The following is a 12,761-nucleotide window of genomic DNA, read 5'->3' on the forward strand; positions in this document are numbered from 1 at the left end:
GTTTACTCCTTCCTCTGCAGTGCTTTAGATATACCACTCGTGAATCCCCCACAGTCACATTTATGTTTACATTTCAAGGATCAGATCCAAGGCTGTTTTGTTTGTGCCTCTATAATTTGCATAACTATAACTGTCTTCATATGACGGCAGAGGGAAGAAAAATAGAAAAGGAAATCTGTATCACAGCACGCGACTCGAAAGGAACCAAGCAACCCTTTTTCACCAGCCCAAATGCACTAATTGCCCATTTGGATAAACTGTGCAATACAGTGTAATCAACTAGAATTATCCCTGCATTAAAATGCCCCCTTTGTGAATCTTAATATATTCATATTTGGTTAAAATTGTGTCAGGTTTGGATTTATTGCATTAATCTACTGTTGCCCTTAGAATCCCCAAACACAACATTTTACTATACAGAACAACTCGCTTGTAGTAGTAGAGTAATACAAACGTTTGACGAATTAAAATGATTAAATTATAGGATTATTAAGTCTGATTGCTGAATTAAAGTGACACTTTACACCTTTTACAATCAAACTTTAGATTTTTAAAAGAGAAGACAGCTCCAGTGTTTTTACAAGTTGATTGAAATGAGCAACTTGAACTGAGGAGATCACTTTTTAATACAGTATGATTAATTACAAGTTGGCTTCACACTGTTTAAAAAACAACTAAAAATGTGTTCTGATTTTTCTTTAGTTGGTTTTAGAAATATCAGAACATTGAGGCACCACACAGCATCATTGCTTTTCCAATTGTATGTGGGATTCAACAGGTTTAACTCCCGTTGTCCCAATTTCATATCTTGCAATATCTCGCCCCTGCCAAACTTTCAAATCGGCAAATCATGTATTTCCTAACTAGCCAGTGTAGACTTGATAAAGTGTTCACACATTAAGGTGTAAAATGTAAGAGCTCTCACAAGTAGACAAAAGACTTTAAGACATGTAATGACCTCATACTTCTGAATTCTAATTTAAGACTTGTACTGAAATAATCTTTTTGTGGTTATTTATTCAATTTAAGCATCTATTGAAAGATCTTATTTGCTGAAACTGCATAGTAGCTCAAAACTGGTCCCGTCATCTCATTCAATCTTGTTATTTCGCCCTGTTATTGGCAGTCAGGCAGCATAGAGTTGAAACTGTGTTTCCCCGCTAAAGGTCGCTAAATTCTGAGTAATATGAAGGTACCAGGAAGAAGAAGCCAAGCTGATGGCTGTTAAGGAGTTAAGCATCCATCAGAGGAGTTTGTATTCTAATTTTCCTTTTCTGCTGCAGACCAGATGCTGCTTATGTGAAAATTCAATTTGGGTTGGATTTTCCTCTCTGTATTTATGCTTTATTAGTCAGCGAAGACGGAGCGAGAAGAGGCTGGTGTGTGACAGGAGGTTACAGGCTGGGCTCCAAATTACAGTACATGGTATGCATCACAGAAAACAGTGAGCTATTGCTACTTTGAACTAACTCAGTTATCATGTTGCTGCAGGCTGCACTACTGGTCTTCAGAGAGAGGTGAGAGAGAAAACTGGGGGGGGGGTGGTTGGGGGTGAAGGAGGTAGGAGGCCATGGAGGGTATATGGGAAAGTCAGCTTGACGCTAAATTATTCATTTTGCCGATAATCCTGTTGACGGATGTAGAAACCTCCACCAGTCAGCCTGTAGCGTTTCCCCTCTTCCCTCCTCTCAGTCTTCTTCCCTGTTCTATCAATCCTCAGTACGGCTTCTCTTTGATTCCACATTGAGCAGCTACCTTGTAAAGTTATCTTCACACAGTTGTGCACTTTTTAAGTCCTGATATGTCATCATTTCTGCAGCACTGTAACCTGGTTCTGTAGGTCTGGGCTAATGATTTGGATCTGAAACACCGCTATAGGGTTGTGGTGTCTGTAGGGAGCTGTGAGCCCCGGGTCAGGTCTTTATTTATGATCAGCAAGGCGGGTTCAGGGTGTGCGACAAGGCGAGCTCTTTGAAGGGAGGACAGCTTTCATCTTCTTTCCCCGCGTGCATTTCCTCCTTTATTCTCTCTTACTTTTACAACAGAGCCTCTCCACCTCTCTTTGGTAGATTCATGTAAAATTGCCTCATTAGCTGCGACTGTACTGAAATAATTACCAGGTATGGTTTATATACAGTAGAGATTAGGCAAAGAATAACAAGCTACTCTGTGTGATACCTTCATATCAAAGTGTTTCGCTTTGAGTCTGTGCCCACCTATCCAAGGCTTACAGGCAGGAGAAAGGAAAGACAGTAAATAAATGAACAAGAAAAAAGTAAGCCCAAAGAAGAAAAATAACTAAATACATAAAAATTACAAAAATAAGACAAGGTAATACGTCTCCTTCACTTATAAGCATCATCAATAAAAAGCGTTGTTTAAAACGAGACTCTGGTGGTTTTAAACATCTAAAAGAAAGAAGACAAGGTCGCTCTAAATGCTTCATGGCATTTGGCTTTACTGCATCTCAACTTTTCTAGCTGCAGCAAAGAGAGCATTTCCTTAATCCAACTGTGAAAAGAAGGAGGGTTCTCTGAATTCCACTGGAGAAGAATAAGTCTTCAGGACATTAAAGACGCAAAAGCTACTGCCTTTGCTTGTGATGTAGAAACTGCAATCTCCGGAGGAGGGATCCCAAAGATGGAAATGTACGGAGAAGTTTTCCTACACATGAAACGACCTCAAAGATGTTTTTTTTTCCAGTAACTTTAAATGACAAAACATTATGAAATTTAGCAGCAGGACTTTGATGTCGTCTTAAACATGCCGGACTAACATCAGGATATATTTTTGCGAGCTTGTCATTTGAATAATGAAGGCGATAAAAAAAAAAACTTCAAACTGAATCAGACATTGTCTACTACAGAAAGAGGAAGTGTGAACGCTCTCCATGCAAAGCTGCCAGGACCTCCCAGAGAGTTCAGTGTTTAAGCCCCGCTCCCATGCCCATTGTGTTTTGTCCCATGAAGGTGGATTATTAGCTGAACCATGGTATAACTGAACTGAACCATGATTCATGCAAAAATGTCCCCTGAAGTGGAACCAGAAAATACAGTTTGTTTACATGTAGACTGTACAGGTAAGATGTTATTAACCCCGTTTGTTTGTTCTGGATTCACTTCACTGAACAGAAGCATCATTACAAAAAGGACATTACTGATGTCCTAGAGTGAGTGTTAACATTGATCCGTGTGTGTGTGTGTGTGTGTGTGTGTGTGTGTGTGTGTGTGTGTGTGTGTGTGTGTGTGTGTGTGTAAAAGTTGCATCTCACCTATGTAGACTCTTCTACTGAAGCGCTGCATAAGGAGCAGGACAAACACGTGAAGAGGAATGAGGTTGATGATGAACACGTAGCCACCCCAGGCTGAAACCTGTCAAACAAAAACAAAAGAAAAACACACTTCATTTAAAAAGACAGTTTTATTTTCTGATTGAGAGATTTGGAAATAACAGTCAATAATAAAATTGTGAAACTTATGCAAGCATGTGCACTGACAAATAAACAGTTGGTAAATTGCATATTGTTCCAATCGTCGTTTGATCCCTGCTGAATCCGTGCACTGCTTTTAACTGCAGAAAATAATCAGTATTGTTACCAGCCTACTCGCCCTTGTAGTTCCCTCAAACACACACAAACGCACACACGCGCGCACACACACACACTAAGATCGTTAGCAATAAGAGGCAGGGTGCAGAGCTGCACAGCCCACCGGAGAGCTGTAAAATCTTGATGAGCTAGGGCATTAACACTCCCATTCAGATTATGTCCTTGGTCCCTGGACCCTCAAAGACTCACACACACACACTCTCTCAGGGGTCTACACATGTTCATAAAAACAGAAACACACGCATGCACTTCTTTTACAAGCTGTGTGCTCATTGCCTCAGAATGTCCAGAACTCCAAGGCTGCGAGAAGAAGAGGCATCACAGAGGACAGCGTGCTGGGAGAAAATCATCAATCATGCTGGATCATGTTTTATGTATAAAAAATGCTTTAAATGTTTTGAGGCAAACAAGCTTTGATGGACATCCGCAGATGCCGGGTGACAGTCTGTCTGCAGAGGCAGCATGGTAAACATGACATTTAGATGTTTGTGTTCTGTGTCACAATGTGTGATGCACATGTTGCTCACACCCCGTTTTTAATGATTCACATGTTAGTTTTGACCAGGTGGCAGCGACATCCTGGACTACAAAATGAAGCCAAAGCAGAGGTGCCACAAACTCCAGTCCCTCGAACAGCCGCGTCAGGCTGGCCTGAAAAACAAGTCTCCACGTTGTCCATAAGTGAAAGAAGATTTAACCCCCTCACTCACAGTGAATTTTCCTTACATTAGCTGCTGCGTTCATACATCAGCTCACCCTGACTTCGCGCAGATACTTCACTTTGGGGCATAATGCTCCTTAAATAGCCATGTAAGAACGTAAATACTGTTAGTGAAAGTACTGACAAATATGAACATAACAACATGAAATAAACATTTGTATTCTGTGTGTTCTCACCATGTAGAAATAGGAGAGGCAGCATCCGATGGCCCAGAAGACTGATCCCGTCTTTACGGACTTCACCTGCAGTTAACAAAGAAGAGATTTTAACAGCACAAAAACACACAGAGTCAAATCTACATCGACTGCTGAGCTGCTCTTTCCACTAATTATTATTTATTTTTTTTTAACATTTGCTCTGTTGCTGCTGGCCCTCAAGGACTTTCTGAATTATTCACCATGTTTCCTCTTTAATGACCTGTACTAAGCAGAGCACCGTGTCCTACACTTCTTTACCCCCCCCCCCCCCTCTCCCCAGAGCAGTACATGAGAGCTGCTAACAAGGGCTTAACAATGCAAACAAGCCGCGGATGCTATTGGCTGGATGAAAGTGGGGTAAAATAGGGGAGCTGAGCCAATGAGATGGAGTGGATGAAAAGAGCTGAGCAAGAGAAATAAAGATGACGGAGAGTAATGAGAGGGGGCACTTAAGGAAAGAAAAGGGCAGGTAAGATGTTTTTAAAAAGTTTGAATTCTCTCTCCAAGCATAAATCTAGTTAGAGCTTTACATCTTGTGTGTCCACATCTGCGTTTGATTTATGAGGGATTTGAAAAAAAAAAGTTAAATTTTCTTCTGTAAACCGGGTTGGACTACTCCCAATCTAGCCATACCTCCAATTACCAGTGACTTCAGGGCTTTGTATCTGAGAGAAGATTTCTTATTTTAATCTCAGAGGTTTGTATGAAATGTCATAGTGAATTATGTTCACCAAGAATAACATTAGCCCATATAGCCACACACACACACACACACACACACACAGACACACACACACACAGACACAGACACACACACACACCATTAAGGATCAGGGTGCTGGGATTAATCAAGAGAAGCAGATAAAGAGGCGTACATGTGTTTAAATACTTAAATGTATAAAAAAAAGACACAACCCCATTTCATTGGACACTTTGTAAAAAAGTAAATGAAAGACAACACATCTAATGTTGTTACTGAGAAGTGAGCGTTTTTTTTTGTTTTAAATGATATGCCCATTCTGAATTTGAAAAAAAAAAAGTTAGGACAGTGGCGGCAAAAGCCGGGGGAAGTTGTGAAATGCTTAAAAAAAAAAAAAAGGATAGTTTAGGATTAGTGTACTTCAGGCAGTCTGAGCATTTTCATCATTATCGCCCTAGAAACGTTTTTTTTCTTTTTTCTTGATGAAATACTAACAAACAGTTGCCTCGTCAGATAAAAACAACATGATGTCTGTTTTGAGTTTTGCTCCCCTGACTTAAGTCAAACATCTAGTTTTCTTTAAACTCTGGGTTTGGTGTAGAGTTGTTACCATGTGAGCACATTTCTGGTTTTTGCATCATCAACGTTCTTATTTATTTAATTACTTCCATAATTTGAATTTCTAAATAACACTATTATTAAATTAATTGATATAGTTACATGTGTTTTGTGTTGCTGCCTATGGGAGGAATAATTAAGTTTGTACAGGCTTACCCAGAGATAGTAGGTAAACTGCAGGGCAAAGATGGCGATGCCTTCGTTGTCGAAGGAGCCGGCCACAGAGCGGGAGATGTAGCCTGGCACAATTGCAATGAAGCAGGCAGCGAGAAGCCCCGCCCCCTGGTTCCATAGCTCCTTGGTGAGCAGAAATGTGGAGATGGAGGTCAGGCCGCTGAACACCGGAGCCAGGAACACACAAACGTCCCGGATGTGGACAGTGATGTGCAGAAGATTGAGCACATAGTGGATGAGGCCCGCGGTGACCATCAGGCCAGGGTACACCTGAAGGAGGAGAGGGAGGACGAAGCATCGGAGTTATTCAGGCTTTCTTCAGACAGGCAGCACAACTCTCAATCAACTGTCCAACAGACAACACATAAAGATCTCTGAAGAACTTACATTTCTGCTTTTGATACTGAAAAAATGGTTTCATTTACTTTGAATTAACAAACCAACAGATGTCTGCTAGCAGAGCTTCTGGATAGATCATGTGCTCTTTGTTAGTCACTGACAAACAATCAGGAAATAACAACTTAGCTCTAGGGACGTAACGATACCTTGAAAAAAAACAAAAAACAAATGTATACAAATATGGAAAATTAAATGTAATGCAATACTCCTTTTAAACCAGCAGAGGGCACTATCTCTTTCTTGCTTCTCTTGTTTGATGTCAGAAGTGGAGGCACGGTGCGAAGCGAGGGAGGAGTTTGAGAAATTTACAAACAAAACAAAGTGAAGATATCGCAAGAGACGGATAAACTACACATTAAAACACAACGAGCATGACGCAGTACGCATCACGGCCCTACGTCGAGGGGCCCCAAACAACAAAAACATTGACAACATACTTTGGAAGACAGGTTTGAAACCCTCCTTGTCTTAACAAGTGCGAGAACCAGTTAAGCAATTTTTTTTTTTATGATTTTTGGCTGAAGCTTAACACATAAGAGCCAGTTATGATTCAATGTTATAAAAAAAAGTGAATAAAAACTTGATATTAGGTGACACAAAGTAAGCTGTGGAGAAACATGCAGTGTCTTGCCAGAAACAAATGACACAATGCATCTCTGTTTATTTATATAGGTGATCAATGTTTGTGCTTTTAACGTGTTTAATCATTTTGTATTTGTTTTAAAATGTTTTCTTCAAACATTATGAGCAAAAAAAATGTATGACAAAAATATATGCCTTGTTTTATTTTTAACTACGACCTTAAAAACTGTTTCATTAACCGGGGGAGTTCTCTTTGTTTGTTCTGGTCGGTGTTTATATTCCACCTCGGGCCGGTGTAACACACACTGGATCACTGCTTCACAGTTTCAAAGGACTCCTATGGCTCTGTTCCCCGTGCAGCTTTGGGATTCTCTGATCACCGTCTGAGTCATCTCATCCCGATTTACAGGCAGAGGTTAAAATCTGCTAAGCCTGTAGTGAGGACAGTGAAGAAATGGACAGAGGAGTCAAAGCTGGAGTTACAGGCCGGCTATGACTGCACTGATTGGGACTGTTCGACAAACTCAATGACACTGTGACATCTAGTATCAGCTTTTGTGAGGGCATGTGTGTGTGCAGACCAGGACCTTGCAAAACTGTAACCTCCACCATAACTTATTATTTATTAAAACTGCAATATAATAATAATGAATAATATGTCCATGATAACAAAGTGCAATATTGAAGAAAACAGTGGAATAATCTTGAAAATGTGTGCATATATTCCACCTTACTCTTAATCGTGTAAATATTTATTGTACCTATTACTGAAACCTTACTTATATTCCTATTCTAGTTGATTATTATTTTTATTACTATATTGTATATTTTTGAGCAACTGTAATGACCGAATTTCCCTCTGGGATTAATAAAGTATGTCTGATTCTGATTCTGCGCACACAACAACAACAGACACTGGTTTACACCTCATCTTAGAAAGCTGCATGAGGCCGGAGAGGGGGGCGTACAGGAGTGGGGACCGGGACCTGTAGCCAGAAACAAGCTGACGGAGGAGATCAGGGTAGCTAAGAGGAGCTACACTGAGAAGCTAAAACACTTAACTTCTCAGCTAATGACCCTACCGCAGTTTGGAGAGGTCTGCAGGACATCAGGAACTACAGGAGACCCTCCCCCTATCCTGCAGGTAACAATAGACTGGCCTGAACAGCTTATACTGCAGGTTCTGTTCCATCACTTGCGTCCCGACTTACTCCCAAGTTTCATCACTTTGACATTGCCCGTGTTGCCTTCTCCACTTTCTTTCGACCACTGCTGCTTTCTCTCTCGCTTTATTACACATGTTGACAACCTTACAGAGTGGGATAGGCATTCAGGGGTGAGTTGTGTTATGACGTGACCCCAGCCTGCCCGTCCTTCAGCTGTTATAGAGACAGATATGCACTCTGCTTCATGCGAGTCCTGCCTTCCAACTCCCTGTCTCCCCCAGGAGCTCTTTAACCACCCAGCCATGCTTACTAAGTGTGAGTGTGTGTGCGACTTAGAAGTTGAGAGTGAGTTTAAGATGACGATTCATCCCCGTAATGTGACTCCAGAGATACAAGGACAAAGAAAGAGTGAGGCTGAGAGAGAGAAAGAGAACATTCCCTTCCCAACTTCCCAAGTGGAACACTCGCACACAAACAGCACTGAAAGCACTCACCGTCCCCCCCACTATCCTACCCAGAGGGTACCAGGCTCTTTCGTCGAACCAGTTAAGGAACTCATAGAAGCCATTGGTGGTGAGATGGTGAGTCGACCTGTAGTTGAACCTGCAAAAAAAAAAAAGAGAAGAAAAGAGAGAGAGAGGAGGCTGTTAGGCATCGTGCATTACTCAGTGAAAAAGGTTGAAAACACAGTGGGATATTCTTATTGGCACCCAGTGTGGTATTACAGTTCAAAAACCAGTGCTTTCCATTCATGTGTTTCTACCACAGACTGTATAAAACATGAAACAACTTGTCTCAGTGATGTCATCCATTGTTATCTGAAGAGGCATTCTGAAGCTGAACGATAGAAGTCGCCATATTAAGAATGCTTTTAAAAGATAGATAGATAGATAGATAGATAGCTAGATAGATAGATAGATAGATAGATAGATACTTTATTGATCCAGAGGGAAATTCAAAGCATCCAGTAGCAGGTTACAAAGACGTACATGACATGAAACATTTGTTACAAATTAAACCGCAAAACCGACCCCCCCCCCCCCCCCCCCCCCCAATAAATATTAACCCGAAAAAAAGATTTAAAGAATACCCCTAGATGAATCAAACAAATACTTTGATCAGTCTAGAAGAAAAAAAATAGGGTTTTGCTTCAAATGGATCTTGAGCTTCGGTGAAATCTATTTAACGTATAAAACTCGGGTACAGCCCTAGGTGACAGCAACTTAAATGTTTAATGAATGAGGAACCTTGCAGTACAAGTGACTTCAAATGTTATTATTTTGGTTCTTTTTTTTTTTTTTTTTACAATTTTAACATATTCCTTTAAAAAAACATCAATACTAAAATGTTGCAGATCGGCCAAGTTCCTGCAGAGCCAAGTTTGAAATGAACAAACCACCCTGTGGTGAGAGGGTTCGGGAAAAGTTGATATAAAAACAGCTTCAACTTCGAGTTTAGAGTTTAAAAGTTGCCGAACCAAAGATATACCAACCAAACTTCAAAAGTCTGCAGTTAGGACTGATGTTGGTAATCATGACTATTCCACAACAAAGTCACTGCATGGAATACTTTCAAAGTCGCAAAGAGAGGTAAACAGATTAAAAAATACCAACAAGAAGAACTGAAGAAAAACATCTACCAACAAACTAAGTCTGAAGTCAGAGCAGACATGAAAAGAGAAGAGACACAGGGGTGTCCTGAAAATCCCTGCAGCATCAATGCAGCAGCTAGCAAACAGCTGCCAGCTGGAAATGGATGTGACAAGAAGAAGGATGTTTATGACTGACAACAGTTAATAGTGTCAGGATGTTTGTATCTGCATGGATTAACTTGATGTTTAATCATCATCAGAGTGAAGCATGTAAAATAAGAAAAGAATAATAAGACGGGTTAATAGTGGGTCTTTGTAGATAATATAACAATGAGTAAGGTATTTGACATGTTTGCGATATACAAATAGAGATTAATCGATTGATTGAATGTTCAAGTATTCCTTGAAATGAAATCCAAGAGGTTAAATGAGACAAAGTAGCATGGAAGACAAGTGCATCGCCCCAAGGAAAAGTAAGAAGAGAGTACATTTCAGGATTGAAACTGGGCAGAGAGAACAAAGACAAAGACAGATATATGTATTTTAAAAGATATTAATGATTTTCATCCAAAGGTTGAAGATACTTATTGTGATTATGAGCAGCTTGTGAAGGTTTTTAGCTTCATGTAAGTTTAAAAAGAATCAAGACTAAGTGCAAACATTCAGATATTTGGCTTCTGTTCTGTTCCGCTAATTTTGCCCTTTTTGAAAAAGAAATGTGTGTATTGGCCAACTGAAGCTCTGAACCCAATTTGGTGTTGATGGAGTCAGACTCCAAAAGTGTCTATCGATGTCATCCTCTTTCCATCCATCATCTTTACAACTTTTCCCGTTTGGGGTTATGGTTGCTGTCACAGGGCGCACACCCTGGACTGTTCACAAGTAATATAAAGACAGACAACCAACCACACTCACATTCACACCTACGGGCAATTTAGAGTCACCAATTGACCTAGGGAGCATGTCTTTGGACTTTGGGAGGAAGCCGGATTACCCAGTGGGAACCCATGCAAACTCCACACAGAGAGGCTCCTGTCCGACGGGGATTCAAACCAGGAACCTCCTCGCTGTGAGAGAACAGTGTCCCATCGTCTTTCAGATTTGTAAAATAAAAAAAATAAAAAAATCCATCATAGTTTCCTTTACTGCACAATATGCTTGTTTGTAGAGAACATTATGTCGTTGTTAATCTGTGTCAAATATAAGTTCAATAGAGTAAGTGTTTTTGTTTTTACCATTATTTAGAATACCAAAGTCCGACTGATGAAGATATATTTTTATTTTAACTTGCAGACATCAATTCCAGTTATTTTCCATTTTCCAGTGCCTACTTTCTGCAGTTTTAAATTTCATTCAGCAAACACTTTTGTCCAAAGCGATGAACATCTGAGAGTACGTTTAAAGACGAGCAAGGACCTACGAAGGAGAGAACATCAGTCAGTGCCACAGAAACCGCTTTAAGTCCGATCGCACAGAAGTGCTGCTGACAGGCAGTGCACAGAGGCAAAGCAGAAGAGCTGTTGTTTTTTTAATCCTCGTCATCATCATCAACATCAACAGCTTCTCATAAATATTCTAATCAACATCAACACCCGCACCAATAACATCAATATAATCAAGTTTAATTTCTCTAGACCATCGATTTCACAGCAAATTGGATAATGGCATTAAAACTGCAGATAATGACCCAACCACCTTTGAGGTGAGATCCCTTATCATTCACTGACATTAACTCTCGGGTATTTTTCCCCCACAGGGGCAAGAACTCTAATAAAAAAGGTATCATTTTCCCACAGCAGCAATTCTGGCTGTAGCTCAGCTCTTTTAATTGAAGTCAGTTCATTTTAGTACAGGCCTACAACGGAGGAATAATCACTAGTCAAAGCAGTGATCTGCTCAAATAACAAAGACTTCAATCTTCTGTGAATCTACAAAGACTTCTCTGAAATATCAGCGCAGCACACACAATATTTCATTGACATTTCCTTGTTGGCAGATAACACAAATTGGGAACAAAACTCAACAGGAGGAATCTCTCTAGTGGCTTTATTTGCCCTTTCTTTTTCCACTCTACCTACACATTGAACCTCATCGTGTCTCGCTGACTATTATTTCTTAACTTATTTACAGCCACTGGGACGTGAAGAGAGAAACAGTCCAACTTCAGCTTTGTCCAAAATAAAACCGCATCTAACTCGTGGCCTATAGACAGAAACTGTGCTTGTTCACAACTGTTAGTCTGCCTGTCCCCCGAGCTTAAGCACAAGTATTAAAAGTGCTCGATGGAAACCGTCCCTCCACTAAAAACAGGAATGTGATGGAGGGATTGCAGTGTAGAGCTTGCTCAGCCCCCTTAGGACTGAGTGCTAGATTGAGAGTATGTGCTCGGGTGTCGAGCCTTACTCAAGTGGGTTCAGTTATTTGATTGAAAAACGAGGGAAGAGAGAAAAAGTGCCTGCAAACACAGCAACACTCACAGCTAACAAGCAGACAATCCATTATGTCATTGGTGCTCGGTTTCCTGCCTGGATTGAGACTGTGTGTCTCCCCTTCCTCTTACATTCACAGACCCAGACAGCCTGCAGGATCCACATGATGATGGGATCCTTAAACATTTCAATTCTGGGTCTCATACGAAGCAAAACCACGTCCCCTCTGTGATCCGGGCTCATAGAACTAGACTTACTAATCCTGAGATAGACAAAGATATCGGGTTAACTTAAACTGGCACATGAGTTTACGTCCATGTGGTGAACATTAAGTTCGTCATCAGTTTCTAAAACTGCAATATCACTGAAGAAAAAATCAAACCATGTTGGTACCTGTTTTTTTGATACCACAGCAACAAATTACATCCTAGGTATCCCAAATTGACTATTGTAAAATCCGGAATATAAGTAGCACCGGCGTGTAAGACGCAGGATTTCTATTGTGTTCAGCGAAGTCTACAGCGTGCAGTTTGTGTGCAGCTGTGTCGCTCTTATAATTCCATCTTTATTCACTTTG

General features: G+C 40.5%; 1 protein-coding gene across 1 annotated transcript in view; it reads right to left on the minus strand.

The window, feature by feature from the left end:
• Positions 1 to 12,761, minus strand: part of LOC110000818 (dolichyl-diphosphooligosaccharide--protein glycosyltransferase subunit STT3B) — a 61,159-nt gene that overhangs the window by 18,009 nt on the left and 30,389 nt on the right. Inside the window, exons 2-5 of the mRNA XM_020656182.3 lie at positions 8,659 to 8,767; positions 6,000 to 6,287; positions 4,505 to 4,570; positions 3,272 to 3,371 (exon numbers count right to left, since the gene is read on the minus strand). Of these exons, the coding sequence (XP_020511838.2) occupies positions 3,272 to 3,371; positions 4,505 to 4,570; positions 6,000 to 6,287; positions 8,659 to 8,767 (563 nt within the window). The remainder of the gene's footprint in view (positions 1 to 3,271; positions 3,372 to 4,504; positions 4,571 to 5,999; positions 6,288 to 8,658; positions 8,768 to 12,761) is intronic.

This window comes from Labrus bergylta, chromosome 8, assembly GCF_963930695.1.
Source record: "Labrus bergylta chromosome 8, fLabBer1.1, whole genome shotgun sequence".
NCBI classification, from domain to species: Eukaryota; Metazoa; Chordata; class Actinopteri; order Labriformes; family Labridae; genus Labrus; species Labrus bergylta.